Raw genomic sequence first — 27,795 nt, forward strand, 5'->3', positions numbered from 1 at the left:
TGGGTGCCAATAAAACTTTATTTATGGACACTGAAAAATTGAATCGTATGTAATTTCCACGAGTCACAGAAGAGTCTTCTGGTCTTTTTAACCACTGAAAAGTGAAATAAAAAAACATTCCTAGGTCTTGAGCAAAAACAGGATCTGGACCTCGGGTCGCAGTTTGCTGTCCCCAACACTCATCTCTGTAGGTGCTTAGAACAGCACCCAGCACACTGTTGCTGAGCTAATATTGAACACCTGTGTGCTCAATACATGTTAGGTATTATCATGTTGGAAGGTGTGAGTATGGAAGTGGTGGACAGCGGTGGTTGGCTTTTTGGGGAGGAGCAGGCCACTGGTGGGGGAGGAAGGGCCTGCCTGAAGGGGAAGAGAGGCTGAGGTGAGTTATCAGATGATCCTTTGTGCCTTGGGCCACCTCTTAACCGGGGTGTCCCTGTGCTTGGGTAAGGGGCCCGGAGCACTGGCTTGACTGCAGAGGACATGGCCCCACCTCTGCTCCCAGAGTGAGGACCTCCCATCACACCCCCAGGCATCCCCCATTGCACTCTGCCCCGTACACCCTCTGAGGACCTTGGGCCAGCTCCTTGCCTGAGGGCACAGAGGAGACCTGGCCCCAATGTCACAAACTGAGAACACCTGATTCACAGACAGCTCCAGCTTCAGGGCTGGTGCCTCTTCTGGCTTTGGCACTAGGCAATGGTTGTCCGCCCTTGATACTTCGGGTCATCCCCCTATGTCCCCACCCAGGCTGGAGGAGTGGGTGAAACTCCAGGCTTGGGGCTTTGGGGGAGTCTTTCTCTCTCAGGATCTGGTGATAGCTCTGTCAGGCTTCACTTCTGGCCTTTGTCCGGGCGAGCACCATTTCCTTGGCCCCCATCTCTCTCTGGAGCAGATGTGCGAGGGGTTTGGGCTGCCAAATCTTTCTCACCCTGGACAGCTGTGAGGGTTGCTGGGCAGGGTCCAATGGATCCCCCTGCACACACTGAAGCCCTGTGTTGTTGTTCAAAGCAGACTTTTAGTCAATGTCTCTGAAGAGCCTAGAGGAGGTGCCAAGGGTCCCCCTCCATGTGCAGGAGACAGGGTCTAAGATCTCAGACCGTGGCTGGGGGTCCTAGCTACATCTCTCTTCACCTCCCGGCCTCAAGACTCAGCTGGTTCCTGGGTATCTGTGAGCTGGTCGGAGAAGGCCCTCTCCAAACGCAAGGTATTGTATCTGGGAGGTGGTGTGCCAGGCACCTGGGTCCCAGGGGCTGGCGGCAGGCGCAATGCGGAGGTGAAAGTGGGCAGGTCATCGTCTATATCAAGGCCCGGGTTGTCTTGGCCCTGAGGGCTGGGGGGAGCATGTCTCCGGGCCCACCACTCCTTGGCCTTCTGCCACTGGCGGCGGGTGATGATAGAGAGGGAGTCAATGAAGAAGACCTCGATGATCTCAATGACACAGACAACAGAGCAGCTCATCCACAAGCCCAGCTGGCCACCAAAGTTGGACAGAAGCATCTCGATCTGCAAGGGAAGTCAAGCCACATCATTAAGAGGGCCCCTCCTCCCGAGTTGGTCTCATGTAGGGACCCCGATTCCCAAGGGAGTCCCTGGCAAGTCTTGGCCCTGAATGGGTTTGGAGGAAGCAGTGGGTGGGCTTCCTGTTCCTTCTTCCCCTGCCTACTCTGATCCCAGGCCTGGCTGGCCTACGGCGGCCCTACCGGCTCAGGTTGGATCGCCAGCATCTGACTCTGCTCCCTGAGGCTTGTCGGATGGGCACATTTGCAGACCCTGGACAGGTGCCAGAAGGAATATACTCACGCTGTTGGCAGGGCTCTCCATGATGGATCTCTGGTTCAGGTCTTTGTAGAATATTAAGAGTTTGGCCAAGTCTGTCCTGCAGAAATTCCAACAGGCGGGGCCAAGGTGAGTCAGGCACCTTTGGGTTCTACTAAATGGCCAGCGCTTCTGCCCAACCCCCAGCACAGCCCAAGCCCTGAGCTTCCTGGGGGTCCTGGAACCCAGCCCATGGGGCTCTGTGTGTACCCTAGACCACATCCCCAGCCTGGGTCTGGTTTTTCAGGTCACTCATTCCCCTCAAAACCATTTCCCACTCTCCAGACTAAGTCAGCCCACCCTGCTATATACTCCCCTAGCTCCCTATTCTTTATTAAGCCCTGACATTGCGATTATTTGATTGCAATCTCAAATACGTACAGGAGACATGCAGGTAATGTAAATGAGTGAGGTAGGCTGGGTATAAGGAAATGATAATGACCATAATAACAGCCAGCATTTATTGGACACTTCCTGTGTTGCCACCAACCATTCCTTTTTTTTTTTTTAAGATTTTTTTTATTCATGATAGACACAGAGAGAGAGAGAGAGGCAGAGACACAGGCAGAGGGAGAAGCAGGCTCTGTGCAAGGAGCCTGACGTGGAACTCGATCCTAGGACTCCAGGATCACGCTCTGGGCTGAAGGCAGGTGCTAAACCGCTAAACCACCCAGGTATCCCCACCACCAACCATTCCAAGTGCCTTATGTGAATTACCTCATTTAATATTCAAAACAACCCTATGTAGCTATGTTTTAATCATCCCCATTTTATAGATCTGGAAACCAAGACCCCAGTCGGTTAAGTAACTTATCCAAGAATGTACTGCAATTCAGACTTGGATAAATCTGGCTTCAAAGTCTATGCTGTAAGCCATGGTACTAAATTGCCTCCTGATAGAACTGCGGCAAGCTGGAAAGCCCATGCCTATGTCAAAGGGGCAGCTATTACTCAGCTCTTTCGTGCTATGCAAGAACAGAGGTTTGCTATTTCCAGAACTTCTGATCTTTTAGGAAAGCCAGAAGTAACGGATCCCTTTTGTGGAGCTGCATTTGGTCTAGGGGTCACTGCCTTGCATGCGATGCTTGGTTTAATAGTTTGCAATTGCTTGGCCAAAGTCTATTTTAATGACTAGACCATAAGCACATTGGGGGCAGGGATCATGTCTGCTCAGTCATCATGGTACCCCCAGCACTGCACACAGCACCTGGCACCTAGGGGATATTCAATAAATACTGGAGGCTAGTCTGACCTCCACTGGGCGAGGCCCAGTGCTGGGCTCTGTGGAGATGGGAATGGCCCAGAGAGATGTGAGGTCCCATGGCAAGTCCCTCATCCTCTCTTACACCTTTGTCTCCATCCAGGGGTCCCTGAACTCTGGCCTGGCTGATTTTGGCTAAAGCTCCCTTGGAAGTGAATTTTGATGTGGACAATTTAAGTGAGATCAGAAGCTGCGGGGCTCAGAGGAGTATTTTTTTCCAACTTGGTCAAGATGTATCAGGAAGCCATGAAACCAACTTCCTAAGCCATGACCAGTACTTTTTACAAAGCAAAACAGGATAGGAAATATCAGATCTCAGCCACAGGGATGTTCAAAGTCTTTGTCAACTGATACAGGCACTAATCATTTAGAATGGTGTCAGGATCATTGGAATGGATGTAAACAGTTGATTTGGCTCTACTGGTTTGCAGCGTCTGAAGATTGGCCTAAATGCTTTGTACATCATAAGGAAGGGCTGTTACATGAGACTTTTTATCTCATTTATATAATCAATAGAAAACCATTTTCATACTGCAGGTTATGGTCAAAACGTTTGAGAACCCCAGACCTAAATCAGGGCCTGGCTCCCGACACGAGCTCAATCAATATTTGTTGAATAAAGAAAGGAATACATGAAAAAGAGAGGGTATGGCAGTGAGGAAGCAGGTGAGGAGGCTGGGGCCCACAGCCAGCCGAGGCAGAAGAAACAAGGCGAAGGTCCACTTACTTGTTGAGTTTTTTCTTTATTTGCTGGCCTTGGTCCCAAGTGAGAACAGGCAGCAACCATTTCTGCAATGGAGAAAGAAGGCATGACCTGGGGATGCCTAGCGAGGCCGGGGCCAGGCTGTGGGCCTCCTCTGTGGGCCTCAGCCCCCCACCTGGCCTCCTCTGTGCATCTCCCCTGAGGCTGGAGGACACAGGTAGAGCTGAGGATGTGAGGGCAGAGACAGGCCAGGAGAACTTACCTCGGAAACCACAGATGGCCACTGTGCCAGACTGGTGGTCAGTGTCCACTCCTTGAAGCTAAGGGAGGAAGGGCACAGAGTGAGCGTGGGCCGCCCGACCTGGCCCAGCCCGGTGTGTCCCATCCTCCCAGGCCCACTCACCTGCAGGCTTCCCGGCACACTGACTGGCAGCCCAGCTCTTCTCGGACAAAGGCCTGGTGTAGCTCGTAGTAGCAGTACACTGAGGGACAAGGCAGAGGGTGGTGTGAGCTGCAGGGCCACAGCGCCCTTCCTGGGAGTCACCATTGGTGCCCCCCCCCCGGGGTCTCTTTTAAATGATTTCTCCTCCCATTTTCTACAAACACTGGCTCTCTGGAAACAAATGCTGCTTTGCCATGTTGGGAGACACAATGCTGTGGAGGTCAAGGACATCCGTCGGGGGGTCGGCAGCACTAGCTTGGAGTCTAGCTCTGTTACTCCCTGGCTGTGTGACTTTGGACAAGTTGCTTAACCGTTCTGAACCTCAGTTATCCGTTCTGTGAAAAGGGTACTGTCAACAGTTCTACTTCCTGGAGTTGACAGAGGTGGTCAACCTCTTAGCACAGGCTGGGGTTCAGCATTAGGTCCTCAAATCAGAAAGTAGAATTCAAGCCAGGCTTGAGGACAGGAGTGAAACTCTGCTTCACATTTCTCTACCACCACCTCCCTCCTGCAAAAGGCCACAGCACAGGCTGGTGCTGTGGCTGAGCTGATGCTCGCCCCTGGCTGGGTCTTACTTACTCCAGTTGGGGTGCTGCTGATAGTTGCAGTAGTTGGCTGCCGGAGGCAGGGGCTGGCTGTACTGGGCACACCCACATTTCTCCACCATCTTTGTCTGGAAGCACGAGTGAAGGCAGATCTGAAAGACGAAGCCCAAGGATTCCCTTAACCTCCTTGCACGTGGACGCCAAAGAGCTCCCCTCTCTACACAACCCGCATCCAGAGGATCAGCTTCCCACAGCCTTGGCAGACAGCGTAGATGGGTCCCTCGTGGCACAGCTGATTGGGCCAGGGGTGGCCTTGACACCAAAGGGACCAAGGTAGAAAAGTTATGGAGAATTTCGGCTGAGTTGTGGAGAACAGGCTGTGCTGGGGCTGGACCCGGGGCGATCCTTTCCCAATTGCATTGAGTGCTGACATGGGAGGAGGGGACATTGGAGCAGATGCCAAGAAACAGAGAGAAACATGGTCCCCAACTCTTCTGTTCTCAGGTCCAGTCCCTCTACACTGGATCCTTGGGCATCATAAGCCGCCACAATATTCACAAAGCTTGGGCACCTGGGTGGCTCAGTGGTTGAGCGTCTGCCTTTGGCTCAAGTTGTGATCCCGGGATCCTGGGATCGAGGTCCACATCAGGCTCCCTGCAGGGAGCCTGTTTCTCCCTCTGCCTACGTCTCTGCCTCTCTCTGTGTGTCTCACAAATAAGTAAATAAGTAAAATCTTAAAAAAATATATCCACAAAGCTTATATAGCATGAAAACTCATGACAAGGGCTCCAAATCCCGGTTTGCCATGCCCCAGCTGTGTGACCTCAGGGACTTCCTTAACTTCTCTGATGTTCGGGTTTCTTCACCATTGAAATAAGTCTAACAGTACCTACTTCATGAGGTGGTTGTGAGCAGGAAGTGAGTTGATATCTGTAAGGTGTTTGAACATGGTAGCCTCTCACTAAATATTAACCAGGCGTGTCTTTCCAACGAACTGACCTTTTTTCTTTTCTCTTGGTCTTGAATTCAGTTTGATTGTATGTTTATTACAAGTGGACATTCTTTGACCAGCAATCTCTTCTCACTTAGCATCCCTACCACCTTCCAGCTCAGCTCTGGTGTAAGCTATAGAGGACTCAGGGCGTAGGAACACCTGCTCTTTTTACTCTGCTGGGGTGATTTTCATGAACTCTGAGCATCCCAGTAGGAGGGGAACTGCAGACTCCCAGAATGTAAGAGAAGGCATAAGGGGATGGCCCTCAAGGGTTGAACACTCAAATGCTTTCAGGGGTCAGTGATACAGGTAGTGCATTAGGGGCTGGTGGGGACTACAGTGAATGAGAACACACGCGTCTTTTAATGGGGCAACTCCACCCACTGTTTATACTGCAGGCATATGGGCCCCCATGTTGCCAGACCTTGTTTTTTTAAGAGAGGCTGGAAATCTAGGTTTTTATATGAAAGTCTCTGACTTTTAAATGGCCACCTGGGCCAGAAAAACTAGGTGTGCAGGCTGGAAGGAGCTGGGGAGCTGCCAGTTGGCAGCCCCTGATCCAATCCTCCCCATGATTGCTGAGGATGACATCACTGGCCCAAGGACATCAGCTAGCGAGGGGCAGGAAGAGGCCCAGAAGCCAGGGTCCCGACCGCTCAGCGCATGCCCCTCCCAGACTGTTTCTCTCCCGTCCCTCACTTGCCAAGGCCTATTTAGGGAAGCAGGCCTGTCTCGGCTGTACATTGTGTTCCACCCAAACCTCAATCAATTCAGCTCTCGTTACAGACAGGCTGCAGAAGATTACAAACCGCTGGCATTATTTGTTCTTGAGGTCTTTGGATGAACCCCAGGAATCATCACCAGAGTTCCTGGTCCCAGACACACCCCAGCCTCCAGATAGCTGTCTCCTGGGTCCAGGCCACAGCCCAGGGCTGAGGGCCCCCTCCGCCCATACCTGGAGGGAGTATGCAGCGTTGTAGATATTACTGATTGGCACGTCACTCCCATCCTCCGTGCACTGGCTGTAGGGTTCGCTCAGCTTGAAGGACTCCGTCTGAAATCACAGCAGCACACATTCAGCCCTATCTTGTCCCAGGATCCAGATGGGGACACCCCTGGTAGCTGAGCACTTCGTCATTTAGCAAATATTTACTGAGCACCTACCAGATGCCTGGTACTCTTCTAGGCACTGGGGACTCAACAATGATCGGTATGGACAAGCTCCCTGCTCTCATGCTTACTTTCTAGTGGGGTAGACGGACAATCAAGAGGCAAAGAAATGCATCCGATAAGTGGATAATTAGGGCCAGTGATCAGTGAAACTGGGAAGAGGGACTGGAGGGCTTGGGGGGAGGGGTACGGTCTTTCCAAGAGTGATCAGGGCAGGTGTCTTTGAGAAAGGGACATGTTGGCTCAACAAGGAATGGCAAGAAAGAGCTGGATTTGCTCAGACGTGGAGGAAGGGGGTAAGGCAAAAGAAGCAGCAAAGGCTGGAGTGCAGGGTGGCTGGAAGGCAGCACGAGAAGGATGGAGCCAGAGAGGGAGGCCAAGACCAAATCACGGCAGACTCCATGCTGCGAAATCTGGGTTTGGATTTTGAAATGGTAGTAAGCCTTTGGAGAATCCACTGGGAGAGGGCAGGAGGGGAAAAAAGATAAGCAGTGGCTGTGTGCTTCATGAGATCCTCCTTCCAGGGAAAGACCCATTTCCTACCCTCTTGTATTTTGGTCCCAGAAGTTGACTTGGGAAAATTGACTTTCTTGGAGAGGGCCAAGGAATGCCCAATAGAGTAGAATGATGATACCCTGATCAGAGGAGGTGAGAGAATCATAACTCATAGTTCAAAAACCTTCTGAAATAATGTTTCATTGGCTACTTTTGGCTCTGGTTACTATTTGTCACTGCAAATAAACAATCCAGACAAGCCAATTAAAAAAAAAAAAAAAAAAAGAATGGGGCACCTGAGTGGCTCAGTGGTTGAGCATCTGCCTTTGGCTCAGGGCGTGATCCTAGGGTCCTGGAATTGAGGCCCACATAAGGCTCCCCACAGGGAGAAGCCACCTGCTTCTCCCTGTGTCGATGTCTCTGCCTCTCTCTTTGTCTATGTCTCTCCATGAATACATAAATAAAACCTTTAAAAAATATTAAAATAAATTTTAAAAAAGTATAATGTCTCCTAAGGGATATGATAACTGAATATAAATTGTGACCAGTTTATAGCCAGTTTCCTTGGGGGTGGGGGCGTTGTATTGTTTTGTTTTGTTTTTTGTTTTTCCTGAGAGTGGGAGAAAAGGGGAAATCGATGGCAGATTTGTGAGAGGAAGAAAATCTTTTTTTTTCCTTGAAGAGTGGCCAGATAGACAGAAAGGGGATGAAGGTTGGGGGGAGGGTGGAATCAAGAAGTTTGACCCAGGTAGAAAATGTAGCCAACTCAAGTAGCTGTAATCTCCTTCTGTTTGTATTGTAATCCATCTGCTCTCCATTAGTCTCCCCCAATTAACTGCAGGGACCTTGAGGGCAATGAACAGAGCCCATTTTAAAACATTTAAACAGGGATCCCTGGGTGGCGCAGCGGTTTGGCGCCTGCCTTTGGCCCAGGGCGCGATCCTGGAGACCCGGGATCGAATCCCACGTCGGGCTCCCGGTGCATGGAGCCTGCTTCTCCCTCTGCCTGTGTCTCTGCCTCTCTCTCTCTCTCTCTGTGACTATCATAAATAAATAAAAAAAAATTAAAAAAAAAAGTTTTAATAAAAAAAAAATAAATAAAACATTTAAACAGAAGCAAAGGGAAAAGTAACCACGTGGTCTCCTCTCTTCCCTAGGAGAGGAGCAGATCTGATCCCAGATACACAGAGAGACAGGCAGACAGACATATCCATACTCATACACTGCCTTTGCCCTGCAATCTCCCCTTCTTGCTAACAATAAAGAGTAAGTATCTTTCTGCATCAGTACAGAATAAACAGACTTACTCCATTCCTCCAATAGCGGGGTGGCTAACAGATTCAGGGTGTCCAGAACATGCCACGGCTGGCTGGGCCCTGGTGTACAAAGATGCTAACAGTGGCTTCCATGGAGGGCACTTCAACTCAATGCCACCCTCTAAGCTTCCCCCAGGGGCTGGATGCCAGGACCCTGAGATCATGACCTGAGCCAAAGTCAGATGCTTACCTGACTGGGCCACCCAGGCACCCCTCAGCTCACCTATTTAAAGGTATGAACTGTGCCAGGGAAAAGCCCAGGCAGCAGAATGATGCCCTAGATGGAATTATGGGTGGTTTAACTCTCCTTTTGCTTTTGTTCTGTTTTTATATTGTAATAAATTATAAAATTTATTTGTGTATGGCAAAGTTGGTACTTTGAATCAATGGAGGAACAAAAGAATTCCTCCGTATATGAAGTGAGGACTACTGTTAACTCTTTGGAGGAAGTAGAGAATTCTATCTCAACTTCACATCCTGCAGAAAAAACATTCTAGTGAATTAAAGTATTAATTGAAATAATAAAATAACTGGAAGGTAACTCAGCTCAGTATCTGATCTCAAGGAAGGAAAATCCTCAATAAGCATAATGACTAAAGAAGAAAACAAAGATTTCGACTATGTAAACATCTGAAGTATTTGCATGTAAAACAGTAGCATAAAGAAAACGAAAGGAAAGCATAAACCGGGAAAGATATTTGTAATACATATGGCAAATAACTAGTACTCTTTATGCTCTTTATGTATGGAAGAGATCAATGTCTCAGAAAGGAGGAAGGTGTCACCAATGCCAAGAAAAATTTTCCTAACCTCTCTTTTAGCTTCAAACTTAATTTTCCTTTCCTTCACATCTCTTTTCCTAAAAATAAAAAGTACAGTAGCAGCCAATATTTTTGGAACACTTACTACATACGAAGCACTGTTCCAAGTGCTTCACATGAGTCTACTCATTGAATTCTCATCAGCCCATAAAGTCACATCATTATTATCATCCCCATTTCACAGATGAGGTAACTGAGACATTGAGATTATACAACCAAAGTACAAACCTGGGCACTTAATCCCTGTTATGCATATGCTTGCGAAAAGAGGCGTGCTTGTGTTTATAGATTTAAAAATGCACAATAGGGTTTGCAATGACAATGAAGTCTCCCCTCTCTCCAAGATCTGGCTCCACACCACCCTGGGTGAGTTGTCTACCCTTGTCTACTTCCTCATCTCCCATTCATGACCAGCTCAACATACTTTGGTTTCTGTTCCACTCCTTCCACCGAAAACTGCTCTGGCAAAGAATACTGGTGATCTCCTGGTGCCAAACCCAGAGAGCACCTTTTGTCCTTTATCTTGATTGACCTCTCAGCTGCGTTTGGCACTTTTGGCTCACATCTTCTTTGAAATCCTCTTCTTTGATTTATCTGACACCAAATTCTTCCTGGCTTCTTCTTCTCATTCTCTGCCTCTATTTCTCCATTTTCCTCCTGCTCAGCCCTTACATATTTGCATTCTGTCTCAGGTCTTGGGTGATGGCATTTACTTCCAAGTCTAAAATTATGCTAGATGCCCACCCCTCCACCCCCACCTCTGTTTTTCTCCTGAGCTCCAGGTTCATAGCATCTCTGGACCTTCTCACCTGGATTTCCCAAAGGCACAACAGCTTAGGTATGTCCCAAACTGAAGTGGTCATCTTCCCCCACAAACTTATCCCTCCTCTTGCATTCCCTAATTCTGAGCCTGGCACCTCTGTCCACCCCACTATCCCAAGCCAAAACCTAAATATCAATCTAATTTCCCTTTCAGTGAAGGCTTTCCTCATTGACCTTGGATGTCAAGCCCTGTTGCTTCCATGCTGGAGTATCTCTCAAATCCATTCACTTATGCTCATCCCCCCAGCCATGGCTTCAGCTAGGAGCCTCATCATTTCTTTCTGGGGTTACTGTAAATATGCTGCCTCAAGTATCTTGATTACTCATCTTGGCTACTTTATCATGACTATGCTTCAGCCAAAGAGATTTCTTTCTTTCCTTTTTTTTTTTTTTTAAGATTTTATTTATTTATTCATGAGAGACACACAGAGAGAGAGAGAGGCAGAGATGTAAGCAGCAGAAGAAACAGGCCCCCTGTGGGGAGTCTGATGTGGATTTGATTCCAGGACCCTGAGATCATGACCTGAGCCAAAGGCAGATACTCAATCATTGCGCCACCCAGGCGGGCCCCAGACAGCGATTTCTCAGAAAGTTTTACTGCTTGGTTTAAAATCCTTCCTGTGACCCCTTTGTAATTGCTTTGCCCTTCGTTTGGACAAAACTATTTGCCTGACACTTGTCTTTCAACACTCTATCACTAGGAAGCCTTCACCAACAGCTGCTCTCTGGGCTCCCAACCATCTGTCCATCCATCCATACATCCATCTGTCCATCCAACGTTATTTGCTGAGCATCTACTATGTCCTAAGAACTGAGCCTGGAAACAAGACAGAGAATGTCTCTGTTCCCATGGGGCTGGGAACTGTGTTGCAAAGCTGTGTTGTCTTAAAGATAAGATATTTAAAGGCAGGTGTTCTGTTGTATTCATTTCTGAATTTCCAGTGCTTTGGACACACAGTCCCTCACTGAATGAAGGAAAATGTTTTAACCAATTGATTGTGTCTACCAGCTTCACATGTCTGTCTAGAAAAAAAATAAACAAATAACAAATAAAGAAGAAAGGAAGGAAGTCTAGTTTGTTTGGACTTATTCTTAGTGACCCCACGCTGACCTCTTATAATCCCTAAGATTACCTTTTGTTGTTCCAAATGCTCATAAATCAAAAAGAGAGCTGACTGACCCTGCTCTGTCGCTTTGGTTCTATATGTCTTAAGTTAGGTGTAGCAGAAAACCTACCCATGTCTTTGTTTACCCACCACTGTTAAAGAAAACATTTTCTTTCTTAACAAGATGGTGGGTATTTCTAAGCTCAGAGAAGGAAATCAGAGGGTAGAAGGGTAGAAGTCCTGAGTTCTTGCACTTGTCCAACATCTTGGATCCTCACCTCCAGGCCTGCAGACACTGTGAGGGGTTGAAGGGATGGAGAGGGCAAAAAAGAGAGGTCATAAAAGTTTTTTAAAGGATATAGGATGTACTGCAAGTCCCGAATCATCATTCAGGCTGCAAATAAAACTGCACGGGAAATGTTGGGTGAAAACATTCACTATTCCTATTTGGGAGTTTTGCAATTCTGGGGACTAGAAGAATCAATTACTTCGAGCCTTAAGCGATACCCTAAAGTTTTTCCAAGTCATGGTCTCGTAGCTTGGGGCTCAAGGTTATCTGTGGGGGGGAGGAGCAATCCGTATCCACACAGTCCAAGTTGGTACAGGACACTTCCCGTGTTGCAACAAATGTCGCACTTTGGAACATGTCTCCCGAGAGCACCTGGGTTCCAGGGAACCATCCTGGTTGTTTCTCTTGTCCAGGATTGTCCGTTTGATGGGGCACTGGAGCCACAGATTTCCTCTGGAATGGCACCGTGTCAGTTCATCATCTAGGCTGTTTCAACTTAAATATTGCCTCCTTAGGAAAGCACTCCTTGAACTCCCCACTTCCCCCCATTAAAAAAAGTAGGTGAGCCATCCCCCTGATACGTTCTTGTGCATCCTGCATTTCTCCTTGCTAGCACTGATGATGGTTACAATTAATCATTTGTGCAATTTTTTGGCAGATTCTAAGCTCCGACCGGACAGCGACAGAGTCTTACACTTTGATATGGTCCCAGTGTCCAGCATGTAAAGGTGCTCAGATAATGCTTGTTGAATGGATAAATAATGGATGGATATACTCCCAGTGCTCACTATATCACTTTATAACCCCAAACAAAGCCATCATTTATGGCTGTGCTAAAGTTTTTGTCATTCTAGGGGTGCCTGGGTGGCTTTGTTGGTTGAGTGTCTGCTCAGGTCGTGATCTCCAGGTCTTGGGATCAAGTCCCACATCAGGCTTCCTGCTCAGCAGGGAGTCTGCTTCTCTCTCTCTCTCTCTCTCTCTCTCTCTTTCTCTCTCCCTCTCTCTCTCTTTTCCTCTACCCCAATCCACTGGTTGTTCTCTCTCAAATACATAACTAAAATCTTTTTAAAAATTTTAAAAATAAAGCTTTTGTCATTCTAGCTTTGCTTTTGCTTAGGAAGACACACTGCTTCTCCTCTCCTGTTGAACCACTCAACTTTCTAAAGCTGAGGTTCCTGAGTTTTCTGCCTCTTGGAATAATCACCAGAGTTTGGTAAAAACACGGATATTGGACACATCTCTCAGAGATTCTGATTCAATGGATCTTAGTCCGATGATCAGTCAGGTTTGGAAACCACTGCTCTGGAGGACAGATATGCAAGGAATGAAGACAAAAGGTGGAGAGTTACTGGCATAAAAAGACCTCAGTCCTGCAAACAAGAAGATTGCCTAAGTAGTGGAGTGGCTGGGGGGCACACTCCTCCTCACCTTGCCCTTCTGCTTCCATTGGGCATAGTTGACTCAGGGAGTGGACATCTGCAGAGATGTGCTTCTGTTGACAGGTATGAGTGTTTTTGGCACCCAGTGAGGTCAGAGAAGGTCAAAGAGTTGAGGGAGAATAGTTCTTGATAAATGAGGTGAAATTGGTGGAGGTATGATTGGCTAAATAGAGTTCCGATGGCCCAGTGACTTCCCATTAGCCAAAGGAGTGGTTTATATGCTTCGGAGATCTTTCAGGCGGCCCAGAAAGAAAGGTGTTAATCGGCTCTACTTCAAAAAAAAAAAAAAAAAAAAAGGACACCTGGGTGGCTCAGTGGTTGAGCATTGCCTTCAGCCCAGGGCATGATCCCGGAGTCCTGGGATCGAGTCCCATGTTGGGCTCCCTGTGTGGAGCCTGCTTCTCCCTCTGCCTGTGCCTCTCTGTCTCTCTCTGTGTGTCGCTCATGAATAAATAAATAAGATCCTAAAAAAGATTATATTTTTTAAAAAATCTGCTCTATTTCCATTAGTGACAAATATAGTTAGTGTCTGATGCACAGGTTCCATAAGTGCTAGTTAGTGTCTGTCTTTGCAACAAGCGAGGTTACTTCAATTCTTTCCCAAAATGCCATCCTGTGTCTTCGCTTGTCCATAGAGAAGATACAGAGACAGCCTTTAGCATAACTGCTGGAATGACCATTGCAGGGACTATTAGGACACAGGACGATGCTTCCTTTTGAAACCAACACACTTTTCCATAAGTTGTACCTTATTGTTTATCCTTGAAAAAAAAAAAAAAAAGAGCTGTTCTCCTAGCCACCCCTACAGGAATCAGAATATTCTCTTACCAGGTGCATCCCTATGGAGGTGGCCATGGCAGTCTCGATCTCTGTTCCCACGTCCTCGATGAAGGGATATTCGTCCTGCCGATGGACAATCACCTTAGCCCCAGTGGAGGACACCAGGAAGGGGTTGTATTCCTCTTCGTTTATGTACAAGATGACCTGCAGCCCTGGGAGGATACATGGCTACTGTGGTCAAAGGCTCGTTAAACACTCCCTGGTGGTAGCCTACCTCTTCCGCTGCTTTGGGAATCTCAAAACCAAGACATGGGCATTTCCAACAAGTAAAAGATGGACAGGGCTAGACTGAGAGCTTCGTGGAGAAGGGGTTGGGGCGATGGTGCCTGACTTGCTCACTGCCGTGTGCCCCAAAATTGCATCACGGCCACAGTTCTGCTGAGCAATAACTGCTACCTTGCCCCAGACATGCATCTCCACATGTTCTTTTGAGATGCGGAGCTCTGCAGAGCATCCAAAGGGACATGCAGTGCTGTGGCTGCTAAAACCCTTATAGAAAAGCACTAATGCTGTATTTGATCACTGGTCTAACTCCTCTCCACACTCCAGCTCCTACCCCTGCAGGGTGTTCTGCATCCAGCAGCCAGAAGGACCTTTGAAAATTGGAGCTCAGGGGCACCTGGGTGGCACAGTCGGTTGAGCATCTGACTCTTGGTTTTGGCTCAGGTCGTGATCTCAAGGTCATGAGATAGAGCCCTGCGTCGGGGTCTGAACTCAGCATGGCATCTGCTTGAGACTCTCTCCCTCCGCCCCTCTGTCTCTCTCTCTCTCAAATAAATAAATAAATAAATCTTTTTTAAAAATAAGAAGTATAATAAAATTGGAAATCAGATCAGGTCACTCCCTTGCCTAAAGCCTTTCAGTGGCATCTCATTGGATACATGGGAATTCTGTGGAATAAAATCCATCAACCTGACTATGGCTGTCACATCTACGATGATGCAGCCCTGCCTGCATTTCCCCTCCTCATTCCCCTCCCTGAGCTCTTAAGAAGCTCCAGGCACCCTGGACATCTTTCTGTTTCTACAGCACATTGAATTCATTTCCTTCCAGGATTTTTGTACTTGTTAAGTGCCCCAAATGCTCTTCTGTGGACCTTACTTTGGATCTTCTCACCCCTAACTAACTGTTCTCAAAGACACTTCATTTGAAAGAAAACCCCCATCCTGACTCCAGCACCCCCTTCCCCTTCACTACCTGACTTTCCTCATAGCCCTCATTAGGAATTATAAGCAGAAAATGTCTACGTGTTTGTTCATTCGTTTGTTATCTGTCCCTCCCCCACTGAATTCAAGCTCCCTGGAAGCAGAGATGGCATCTGTTGACCTCAGTATCTCTGACACCTGAAAGAGGACCTGGCATGCAGCAGGTACTCAATAAATGTTTGGTGAATGAGCAAATGAGCAGGGCCAATATGGATTGAAAGAAGAAAACTTTGAGAGTTCATTCTGACTTCTTCCATTTGCAAATAAAGGAACCAGAGCACAGAGCAGGCAAGTGATTTGCTCAAGGTCACACAGCACATATGTAGCAGAACCTCATCTGCATATCAAATCGTGTTCAATTTGCAGAGGACTGCAAAAATTCCTCTTGTGGGTAAGCCAGGCCCATCTGTTCCTGCCTTCCAGTAGCTGAACAGCGGTAGTAGGAGTACTGGAGGTCATAATGGTATTTTTTTTTTAAGATTTTTATTCATTCATTCACTCTCACACAGAGAGAGAGGCAGAGACACAGGCAGAGAAGCAGACTCCATGCAGGGAGCCCGATGTGGGACTCAATCCCGGGACTCCAGGATCATGCCCTGGGCCGAAGGCAGGCCCCAAACCGCCGAGCCACCCAGGGATCCCCTCATAATGGTATTATTAGTGGTGGTGGTGGTAGTAGTAGTAACTACTAGCACTTATGATGTGTTTCATGTGTGTTGAGGACCGAATTATGTTTCCCTCCCTCTAAATTCATATATTGAAATCCTACCCCATAATGTGACAGTATTGGAGACAGGGCCTTTAGAGAGGTAATTAAGGTTAAGTGAAGTCATGAGGTGAGCCTCGATCCCATAGGACTGGTGTCCTTAGGAGAATAGGAGATACCAGAGCTCATTCTCTCTTTCTTTCACTCTCTCTGCCTCCCACAGAGGAAAGCCCAGGTGAGGACACGGCAGGAAGGCAGCCATCTGCAAGCCAGGAAGAAAGGTCTCACCAAGAACCAAATTCACCAGCATCTTGACCCTGGGCCCCTCACCTCCAGAACAGAACAGAAATATCAGTTTTTTAGGCTACTCAGTCTGTGATATTTTGTTACACAGCCTGAGCAGACCGATACAGTGTGTGCCAGGACTTACTCTAAGCACAATACATATATTAAGTCCCCTCAGTAACCTTAGAGCAGACATATGATTATGATTCCCACTTTGTAGATGAAGTGCAGTAACTTGCATGGGGTCACACAGTGAGTGGCAGAGCAGGGTTCGGGCTCCAGAATGTGTTATCTTAACCAAGATAAAGGTATGTTTGCCTTCCTTGAACTTCTGGGTTCAAGTCCACCTGAAAGCTGCCTGCCCTGCGTTACTCATTCCAGCTACAAGCATAAAGCAGAGTGATTTTCCAGTGATGTCACTGTTGCTCTCTCCCAAAAGTAAAGAGGAGATGTCAACAAGGAAAACAGGCACCAAAAAAAGGAGCTAACACGAATGCTGATGGAAACACTGCAGTCAAAGGGGAAGTGGTGTCCCTGGTTGCTGGCCAGGTGGAGAGATCCCGCATTTCTGGAAGGCTGGAGCACCCCAACTGTCCTGCTGCCAGCATGCTCCCTGTTGGTGCGGGCTTCCTTACCATATTCACTGCCCCCCATGGATGTGCTGAGGATAGTCTCATTCTCTCTGTTGTTGAACGTGTAGCAATTCCCATACATTGGATGGTGGAAAAGCGTGAAGTTCCTATGAGGAAGAATATGGGTCAGAAGGAACTTTGGTAGCAACTCCCCTCGTGCCCCTGAGCCTGATGGCTGGATGGGCAGTGTTTATGGGGCTAAGTCTCTTTTATGGACAATAGACATTAGACATGACTTACTTTCTCCACCTCTCGTTTGATAAACCACAAAGCCCTTCCTCACCCAGGCTGACACACGTTGATGAAGGCCTATTCTCCGCTTTGTTCCCTCTCTTAATCCTCTCATCTGTCTCCTCCCAACATGGCACTCCTTCTGCCATATGTCTGCCCCAAATTCTTCTACTTGTGAATTTCTTGGCCAGCATATGATAGTTTTCCATCCCAATACAAGGAAATGATCCCCTGAGAAGGAATGCATCACATGTGTCCTTATACTGACTTTAGAACCCAACCCTCAGGCAGACATGATTCCAATCACTCAGCTTCATAAGGACCAATATCCCTACTTATATATAGTGTTTAAAAATAATGAAATAAGCCTTTTGGAGAGGCAGAACACTCTAGAATGTCCCTTCACTGCTCAGTCACCACCAGGGCTCTGAGGGTTAACTTACTTAAAGGCAGAAAGGTTTGAGGAATCACCTATCTGTACATAGACCTTTCTTCCTCTCTTTCCCACCTTCCCTTCCTTCCTTCATTCCTTCCTCTGTGCTAGGTCAGTGGTTCTCCATCATAGTGTGCATGATGGTAGCATGCAAGGTTATAGACTACCATCAACACTGTTTTTATGAATAATTTATTCTATGGATACTTTGACTCTATGCCATCTCTATCTTCCTCACTGACTCTAGAGCCTAGTTCCCATGTAAGCTGTTTTCCAAAGGGCAGGGTCAATGAGAAGAGCATCTTTTGCTCACAAGCCCACCAACTGAGCTGCAGGTGCAGGCAAGGGGCTTGGAGCTCCAAGCCCCTCAGTCCTAGGGAGCTAATACAGCACAATCCCCTCCTCACCTGGCATCACAAGACACCCCATCAAAGAGGCAAGTGACCAGCAGCTCCTCAGCAGAGTAGCTCATGTTGATTTTCTTCTCCAGGGGGACCTGTGCCATGATGTTCATGTAGTGCAACTTGTACCACTCCTGGATGGCATTGACCCCCGAGCTGAAGGTGTAGAGGGTACAGTGGGATGTGTCATTTGAACACTGTGAATAAGACAAGACAGCAGGCTGAAGCCTTTGGCACTACCACTGGCTTTCAGAAGGACGGTAAGGAAGAGGAACTGGGACTCTAGACCAGACACTCAGGGGGGACAGTAGAGACATCTGAAGCAAGGATGGGCTTCCTCTTACTTCCAGGGGCTGAGAGAGATCAGCCTCAAGGACCAAGAAGGGGCTGAGAGTAAGACAGAGTCTCACTGTCACAACTCCCTATGACTGTTCACCAGTTAAGAAGAAAAACCAGTTTCTTTAGCATCTCCAAATATCCAGTTATGGTTGATTATGGCTACTGACTTACTACACACCTCTAGCCATTTCCTATTGGCTCAGCAGTCTAGAAATCTGGATGCTTGCCCAGACTCCAACATGATTTCTCTGCAGGATCTTGGGCAAAGCATTATGGCTCCATTATTTCACCTACCAAATGTTGGCTAGAATGCCCATCCTTCCCAACCTCACAGAGTAGTTGGGAGGACTAGCATTTAAAATATATAATAATGAGAGCCTTATAGGGAGACTGTCGTATGTGCCAGACGTTCTCATCACACAGTTTGGAAACTCTCAAACGGACATTGAAGGATTGATTTTGCTCTTGAGGATTACGGAGCAGGTATCTCATGAAAACAGCCAGGAAAGGTCTCAACGATTAAGAAAAGGTCATTTTTTCAGAATTTGTAATTGGTGCTCTGAGGTCCCACAATTAGCAAGCTGGGTATAAGACATAGAAGTGGTATCTCATCCTACAGAAGTGTCTGGGGCATGGAGAGGTAGGGTGATTGAATGACTTTGCCCAGGACACTAATGGAATTCGATTTTGGTGAATGGCTGCTTCTTCAGAGCCCCTCAAATGGGACCAGGAAGGAGAGATGAAAAGCCAGGCTCTAGCACCTCACAAAGGCAAGTGCTGAAGGGGACATCAGGTATTTCTGCTATTTCTTATCTATTTTATCCCTTCAGGGTCTGCATCCTAATTTTGCTTTGGTGGAACGTCCTTTCCTCTGTTGGATACAGTCTAATGAGACTGTCCACCATGATGCCTCACCCTCCGTTAGCCTTTAGATGATCAAAGCTTGACCAAGACGGGATTTGAATCACCTTTATGGATGGAATAGTAAAAAGCCTGAAAATAGTTGAAGTTTATTTAATTCAGCAGCCATATGTGAAATGACTTTCCACCATTTCTTTCCACCTAGATCCCCAATCTTCCCTAATTTCTGTCCTTTGAGAGGTCTCTGTGAGCTTCTGGTCCCTTTCTAAGACATTTTTTTTTTCCTGCTGAGTATTACCCAAGTCAGTTTTAGTTACCTGTAGAAAATTCACCCTTAACTGGGTGTATTTCTTTGGGTAGGACCAGAAGGCCAATGGCAAAGCAGAAACTTTCCTGGACCTACCCTCTGCAGCCCATCCCACGCCCCCAGCTGTGAGGACGTGCATCTCACCAGTTGGAATCCCACCACCTCCTTAGATGCGTGGACGTGCATGGCATCCGATGCCTTGTGAATGATGCGCCCGCTGAATTTCCGCTTCCGCCCTGTGAGGAAGTCCCTGGCCTGGCTGGTCTCATCCTGACTGAAAACCATCAGTGGGACCAGTCGGAGGAATTTGGGCCTTGTGCCCTCCCAAGCCGAGCTCCAGGACTCTGCCTCTCGACGTTTTCGAGACGTATTCTCCGGAAAGCCATACAGAGTCTTTAAGGCCACTCTGGTCTCCTGTTCCAAGTCAGCTAGAAGGTCCCGCACCACACTGTACCTGCCAAGGTGGGAAGGAGTCAGGGGAAGGGGAAGCTGGCCCTTCTCCCCCTCTGCTTTCCGTCAGGGCGTTCAGCCTTGGGCCCACTTCTCCCCTGCCTGCTTGGCCAAGGAGACTAAGCCCCATCCAAAGTGACTATTGGCTTAAATAAACGGTGACAGGCTCCTGTGTGACCCTTGTGTGACTTCTCATGGCTTCATTTCTGCCACTACCATCTGCTTGCTCTCGGGGTGTGTTGGTGAGTTTGCCCCAACCAGCATTTCTGGAGTGGTGACTGTCAGGTGCCTCCCATAAACCAGCCACAGTGAGGACAATTACAGTGCAGACAATAGCTGCTAACTGGAAGTCTGTCCCGGGCACAGGCTCCGTCTCCACCAAGCACACTTGTCCTTGCCCGCTGATTCCCTTTGAATCAGTGCTGGGAGGGAAGATGTTTAACTGTCACCTTGACAACCCCTAAGAACACAAAAGAATAATACAGGTGACTGTATGAAGCATAACACCATCTTTAACTTTTCATAATACAAGTAGTCCTGATCTTCCTCCTATCTGCCCCCCTCTCTCCTCTCTCTGCCCCTTGCTCTGTGACCAGGTGACACAGCACAGTGGCTGAGTGTATACATTCCAGAGCCAAACTACCTGGGGTCCAGTTCCCCATCCCGGTTCTGGATTTGTGACCCCAGAAAAATCATCTCAGCCTTTCGTGTCTCAGTTTTCTCATCTGTGAAATGGGATTATTACCAAGATTCAATGCGTTTATCCTGTGTCTGTGTGTGTATAAATATTCACTATTGATTTTTATCAGTGCAATTATATTTGTTAATATTTCACTTCTTGGGACGCCTGGGTGGTACAGCAGTTGGGTGTCTGCCTTTGGCTCAGGGCGTGATCTGGAGTGCCCGGATCAAGTCCCGCATCGGGCTCTCTGCGGGGAGTCTGCTTCTCCCTTTCCTTGTGTCTCTGCCTGTCTCTGTGTGTCTCTCATGAATGAATAAATAAATTCTTAAAAAAATAATAATAATATTTCACTTCTCCACTGTAACTCAGTTCTACTAGGACAAAGACTGTTGGGTTGTTTGGTCCTATGCCCCAGACTCTAGCACACTGCCTGATGACTTGTAGGTGCTGAGTAAATTGTTGTGGAACAAGCGATGGATGAAGAGAGGGAGGGAGGGACAGAAAGACTCTGAGATGAAGAATGAGTCAAAGGACTCAGGCGGAGAATGAGTCTTAGACCTGATTCTGATTTTGACCAGTTGGTTTCCTTTGATTATCTTCCTCCCCTGCTCCTCCCTAATCCCCACACCCACACCTGCTCAGACGAATTCGGCCGGATTCTGACCTGCCTCACAGATCAGTTTTCAATAATCCCAAGCAGGACTCCAGTGACCCATTTAGAACAGGCCCTTGGCAGACAATAGGGCAGCACGGAGGGCTGATCCTGCCCAGAGCCCAGTGATCTCAATTAGTGGGGCTGGGTTCACTGAGATGAGGGTTTGGGGCAGCTGAGATTCTTCCGGAAGTCAGCTGGGTGTCACTTCTGAGTCAGCCTCCAGCTCACATTTCGGGGAGAGTGAGGATATAAGCCTACAGAGCTCAGGGGAAATGGCTAAGCTGGGCTGAGCATGCCCGTGCCTGTGTGTGTGCATGCACACGTGCCCGGGCTGCGGGGGGGGGGGGGGGGGGCTAGCGCATCCCAGGCCCAACCTCCAAGTGCAACTGACCCTCCGCCTCCCCCTCCTATCTGTCCTGAGCTAGTCCAACCTCAGAAACGGCTGATAGACAGGAAACTTGGTACAGATTTAACACCTGGGAGAGAGAGTTTACCAAGATTGGCATCGAATTCAGGTTTGTCACAAGCAGGTGTGGGGGCTGGCACGGGCCACCGTGGAGAGGGCCTTGGGCCTCTGCCCGGCCCCCACAGCCTAGCCCTGCTCCTGCCTCTTACTTGTAAGGGTTGATGTTGCAGATGGTGACAGCAGGAAAATCCAGCTTCTGGAAGTGGACTTTGATGGAGACAGAGACGGTGTAGAAGGAGGCCACGAGGAGCGCACACTGCCAGAAGATAAGGGCCACGGCGGTGAGCGTGAACAGAATCCAGAGCAGGCGACGCAGGCGGCCGCGGGACACCACGATGCGGCGACAGCCGTGCGTGTTGGTGTTCAGGCAGTACCACCGCATTAGCTCTTTGATCGTAGGCGCCTGGGGCCCCCTCACCGGCAGATTCTTCTTGATTTTGGCTTTGATCTTCTCTCCAGGAGCCATGGCGAGGAGGGGACACAGAGGGGCAAGCAAACTGGAGGGGTGGAGAGGCAAAGCAGGTGAGCTCACACCCCCCCCCCCCCCCCACCGACCAGCTGGCCTTTTCCTGGAGGCCAGACTCTGGGAGACACCAGCCCATGTGCCCTCAGAGGCCACCCGCCTTTTTCCCTCTGGGGGCTGGATAGTCCGCATTCTGAGGTCCCCGCCCCTTTTGCGGGATATTTGGTGTTTTGGCCTTGGCAGCTGCCAAAGGGCTGTCTCCCCCTCTTGCAGCCCCCATGCCCAGCCGTGTGGGGGCGCAGGGTGCGGTTTCACCTGTGAATCACTGGACAGCTTTGAGGAGCCTTTCCTCTGGGTGCCTGGAGCAGGAGCCCTCTGCACATCGGCCTCTATACCACTCTTACCACGCTCCCCCATATTTAGAGCAGGAGGCCTGTACCTTATGGCTTCCTTCAGCCTGCTCCCTTGGGGCAGCATTCCTATCACACTTGCCCACCCTGGCACCTAGCTCAGTGTCTGGCACTGAGCAAGTGCCCTGCAAATCTTTTCCAGCAAATATAATCTACCAAGAGAATTTCTTGGTAGCCAACTTAGATCCTGTTTGGTCACTCTTGCCATGTTTTCTAGGCTTTTCCCCCTCTGCTTTTCGTGCAAGTAGAGTTTCTGTTTCATTTCTGTTTAACTTCTCTTTACAGTCAAGCATTCAGTGTTTCTAGAGCACCTTTTAAACAACAGTCCACAACTATGGGCCACTTAATATTTGCCAGGCGCTGTGCCATATCTCGATGATTCTAAGATATCACTAACTAAGGGAATACACTTTGATTAAATAACAGCTTTGGGGAAAATGTTGGAAAGCAAATGACCACATTCATCAGTGTACACGATGCATTTCAATCACAGACACTTTACAACATGGAACAACATTCTTTCTAGAGATGAACTAATAGGGGACCCTCGGGTGGCTCAGTGGTTGAGCATCTGCCTTCGGCTCAGGGTGTGATCCCGGGGTCCTGGGATTGAGTCCAACATCAGGTTCCCTGCGGGGATCCTGCTTTTCCCTCTGCCTATGTCTTTGCCTCTCTCTGTGTCTCTCATGAATAAATAAAATCTTTTTTAAAAAAAGAAATGAACTAATATGTGTATATTGTATATTATATATATTGTATATATATATATATAGAGAGAGAGAGTCATGGTTATAATATATAAACTCTCACTAGTCTCATAAATATATACAGTCTCTCTCTATATATAATCTACATCTACTTCATTTTGTGTTTCAACAACCATTACTATTAACTTCATATTAGGGATCCCTGGGTGGCGCAGCGGTTTGGCGCCTGCCTTTGGCCCAGGGCGCGATCCTGGAGACCCGGGATCGAATCCCACATCAGGCTCCCGGTGCATGGAGCCTGCTTCTCCCTCTGCCTATGTCTCTGCCTCTCTCTCTTTCTCTCTCTGTGACTATCATAAATAAATAAAAATTAAAAAAAAAAAAAAAAAAAAAAAAAAAATAAACTTCATATTATAGAGGAGGAGAATGAGCTCAGAGAGGTGGAGTAGTTCATGCAAGACCACACCGCTAGTAAGTGGAGGAACTGGATTGGAATCTTTTTTTTTTTTTAAGATTTTATTTATTCATAGAGACACAGAGAGAGAGAGAGAAAGAGAGAGAGGCAGATACACAGGTAGAGGGAGAAGCAGGCTCCATGCAGGGAGCCTAACATGGGACTCGATCTCAGGTCTCCAGGATCACAACCCCAGCCCAAGGCGGCGCTAAACCACTGAGCCACCAGGGCTGGCCAGATTGGAATCTTTTAACCTTCACCACTGTGGTGTATGCTTTTCAGAGGCCTGGTGTGCTGGGTGCTGTCCCTTCCCCAAGGAAGAAGGAGAGAGAAGGGATCCTGAGCTATTTAATTTCCAAACTCTGGAGAGTCAATGTAACCACCCCCCAACAGTATTGAGCCCTGGTAAGGGGGGAGGGGAGGTATATGGAAACTCTGCCTCCTATGTTACCATTAGTGACAGAGGCAAAGTAGAGAATACCTTAATCTGGAGTAGGATAGACAGGGTGGTCCCCATGTCCCAGAAGGCCTATGTCTGGGACAAGAACTTTAGTTGGCCCCATCAAGTTCTTCAGGCAGGATTCTGGACTTCAGGAGTTACTTTTTTTCCACTCTGACCCCAAATTGTCCAAATTGGGGGTATTTTCCAAATTGGGGAGCTGGGGCAAAGGTGGGAGGCTTTCAAGGTTATGATGTTAATGGGTTTCAAGTTTATGATGTAAAGGAAATAAGAGTGCTGGGGGTGGAGGGGCCAGTGAGATGTCCAGAGTCGGCCACCTCCCTCTGACAGCACCCCCTCCCAGGTGCATATGACCTTACTGGGATGGAGGGAACCTCAACTCTCAAAATTATGCTGTTAGCTGCTTGGCAAGAAGAATGTAACTTATTTTGTTTTGTCATTGAAAATATTTCTCATCCCTACCTCTTCTCTCAGTACAATCCAAAAGCAAAAAAAGTTAACAAGTTTGTTTGTTTGTTTGTTTGTTTCAAAAACCTGGGTCCAGGGACACACTTGGGTTGCTCCGTCGCTTAAACCTCTTACTTTGGCTCAGGTCCTGAGTTTCGGGCCCTGGGACAGAACCTCACCTGGGACTCCACACTCAGAGTGAAGTCTACTTGTCCCTCTGTCCTCTCCCCACTTGTGTTCTCTCTCAAATAAATAAATAAAATATTTTTTTAAATATTAAAAAAAAAAACCCACCCTGGGTCCAGGTTCAATTTCCTGTCAAATAAAACTGCAACCCAGGGAAGGTTTTCTCCTCTGGGTAATGTTCAGAATCACAGATTCTGGACACTCCTGTCTCTAACTCCTCACTGAACACAATCCCTGGGGTCCCTGTGCCCCATCAGCTCCTTCTCCAGGACTGACCTCGGCCCCACTGGATCAGCCACGGATGTCACTGAAGACACAAGTGAAAGAAGCTAAACCGTCTTGCTCATCACAAAACAGATAAATGTTCACACAAACAAGTGTGTCAACTTCAAAGCAAAGCAAGGTTGTGGTTACTACTAGGTTGTGCTGCTTGATTAAACATGATGCCTTTGAGGAAGAACCACTGCTGACACAGAGCTCTCACTCTTTAAAGTACTTTACAGGGCAGCCCTGGTGGCTCAGCGGTTTAGCACCGCCTTCAGCCCGGGGTGTGATCCTGGAGACCCGGGATCGAATCCCACGTTGGGCTCCCTGCATGGAGCCTGCTTCTCCCTCTGCCTGTGTCTCTGCCCCTCTCTCTATCTCTCTGTTTCTCATGAATAAATAAATAAAATGTTTTTAAATATATATAAAAAAATAAAGTACTTTACAGGTATTAACTAATTTCATTTCCACAATAGACTTCTGAGCTAGGCATCCTCATTCCCCCCATTATACAAATGAAATGGAGACCCTGATGGGACACCTGGGTGGCTCAGTGGCTGAGCATCTGCCTTTGGTTCAGGTCATGATCCCAGGGTCCTAGGATAGAGTCCCACATTAGGCTCCCTGCAGGGAGCCTGCTTCTCCCTTGGCCTATGTCTTGGCCTCTTTCTCTGTCTTTCAAAAATAAATAAAATCTTGAAAGAAAGAAAAGAAAAAAGAAAAGAAAAGAAAAGAAAAGAAAAGAAAAGAAAGAAAGAAAGAAAGAAAGAAAGAAAGAAAGAAAGAAAGAGGGACGCCCAGGTGGTTCAGTGGTTGAGTGTCTGCCTTTGGCTCAGGACGTGATCCCAGAGTTCCAGGATCGAGTCCCATGTTGGGCTCCTGCGAGGAGCCTGCTTCTCCCTCTGCCTGTGTCTCTGTCTTTCTCTGTGTCTCTCATGAAGAAAGAAAAAGAAGAAGAAGAAAGAGAAAGAAAGAAAGAAAGAAAGAAAGAAAGAAAGAAAGAAAGAAAGAAAGAAAGAAAAAGAAAGAAAGAGAAAAGAAGAAAGAGAAAGGAAGAAAGAAAGGGAGACCCTGAGAAGTTAAGTAGTTTGTCCAAGGTCACACTAGAAAGTGGCTGAGCTGGGATTTGAACTCAGGAGTCCACACTCAACTACTAGCTGTGCTACTCCTCAGATAGTAATAATGACAATAATAGCAATAGCGGCTATCGTTTATTGAGCCCTTTCTACTCCCAGCCGCCCTACGCAGCTCTTTTTTACACATTACCTTGTTTAACGCTCACTCTAATTATATGAGGTACTAGTACTGTGCCCATTTCACAGGGGAGGAAACTGAGGTGCAGAGTGATCGGCCCCAAGCCACACAGCAAGATTCAAAGGACTTTTTTCAAATTGCAGGGCTGCTCAGGACAGCGACTCCCCCCTGCGCCCCGCGGGCTTACCCCCGACCTCACCTGGCTTCCAAGCATCAGGCTCTGGGCGCGGGACTGAGCCTCCCCACCCCCCACCCCCCCCGCCCCCGACTCCGCCGCCGCGGCCCGCCCGGCACAGGGCGACCGCAGCGGTGCTGGGGCAGAAGCCAGCGTGCGGAATCCAGCGCGACTCAAGTGTTTGCTTCTTTCTGCAACCACAGTCAGTCACCCCCGAGAAGGCATTCCGGAGGGAAAGGGGAACAGCCGTGGTCGAGCGTCACCGAGGCCCAGGGCGGGGGCTGCACAGGTGCTGGGCGGAGAGACCAGGCGAGGCGCTGCCCCGACCCTGTTCCCGAGTCGCCCAGACACGCCTGTCGCCCAGCTCCGCGTCCCGGGCAGCTGGCTGGACCCGCACCCCGCACGGACTGGGGAGGCGCCCCAGCATCCCACTCCGGAGGCAGCCCGGGCTGAGGCCCGCTCCGCCACCCACCGCGCCGACGCCGCCCGAGAAGCCACGGCCCCGCGGCCGCCCGGGTGCCTGGCGCCCCCCACCCGTGCGACCCGGCCTGGCTAGGCTCACCTGGCTCGGTCCCGTGCGCGCGATCCCCGTGCGCTGCGTCCTGCCGCCCGGCCAGCGAGAGCATCCCGCCGCCGCCGCCGCCGCCTCCGGCTCTTGTGGGCCGGACCTGGGCCCCGCCCCTGGAGCCCCGCCCCCCGGGCCTCCCCCACCTGCCCAGGTGTGCTCCGCCGGGGGCCCGGGACGCGCCGGCCGCGACTCCGCAGCGCCCCCTGCTGTAGCCTGAGGCCGCTCTGCGCCGCGGTGCGTCCGGCACTGCGCCCCGCCGGGGCCACCCAGCGCCCTGCATTCCCGCGCCTTCCACTGGCACTTCACAGCGCCTCCTGCCGCCCTGTTACTGCCCCGCACTGCTCCAGTTGGGCGACCCTGCGCCCCAGCGCCAGGAGAAATCCCAGGCAGCCTCTGACGCCGCCGGGCTGCCTCCAGACCTGGGTCATGAAGCCGCTCCAGGGCCCACCTGCGCCTGGCTGTGGGCAGCAGGGGCCTTGCAACCAGGCTGCTTATCCTTTGGTCTCCTCAGTTGCCTTTTTTTTTTTTTTTTTTAAGATTTTATTTATCTATTCATGAGAGACAGAGAAAGAGAGGGAGGCAGAGGCAGAGGGAGAAGCAGGCTCCATGCAGGGAGCCCGACGTGGGACTCGATCCCGGGTCTCCAGGATCACGCTCTGGGCTGAAGGCGGCGCTAAACCGCTGAGCCACCCG

General features: G+C 48.9%; 1 protein-coding gene across 1 annotated transcript; it reads right to left on the reverse strand.

The window, feature by feature from the left end:
* SCNN1G (sodium channel epithelial 1 subunit gamma) lies at window positions 1–27,189 on the reverse strand. The gene is made up of 13 exons (XM_025416190.3): window positions 27,097–27,189; window positions 21,864–22,211; window positions 19,606–19,915; window positions 17,961–18,151; window positions 16,893–16,996; window positions 14,050–14,213; window positions 6,719–6,817; window positions 4,804–4,921; window positions 4,186–4,264; window positions 4,045–4,102; window positions 3,807–3,868; window positions 1,804–1,879; window positions 1–1,506 (listed from the first exon to the last, which is right to left on the reverse strand). The coding sequence occupies exons 2-13, from the start codon at window positions 22,178–22,180 to the stop codon at window positions 1,144–1,146; spliced, it is 1,941 nt and encodes a 646-aa protein (XP_025271975.1). The 5' UTR covers window positions 22,181–22,211; window positions 27,097–27,189; the 3' UTR covers window positions 1–1,143.
* Window positions 27,190–27,795: the final 606 nt, after the last annotated feature.

This window comes from Canis lupus, chromosome 6 (genome assembly GCF_003254725.2).
Source record: "Canis lupus dingo isolate Sandy chromosome 6, ASM325472v2, whole genome shotgun sequence".
NCBI lineage: Eukaryota > Metazoa > Chordata > Mammalia > Carnivora > Canidae > Canis > Canis lupus.

Coding starts and splice junctions, on each gene's coding strand:
- SCNN1G (XM_025416190.3), bottom strand. CDS start 22,180: ATGGCTCCTGGAGAGAAGATCAAAGCCAAAATCAAGAAGAATCTGCCG. Junction 6,818..14,049: donor CCTCCATAGGGATGCACCTG/GTAAGAGAATAT, acceptor CTGTGATTTCAG/ACGGAGTCCTTCAAGCTGAG. Junction 1,507..1,803: donor TGGAGAGCCCTGCCAACAGC/GTGAGTATATTC, acceptor CTTCCCTTGCAG/ATCGAGATGCTTCTGTCCAA.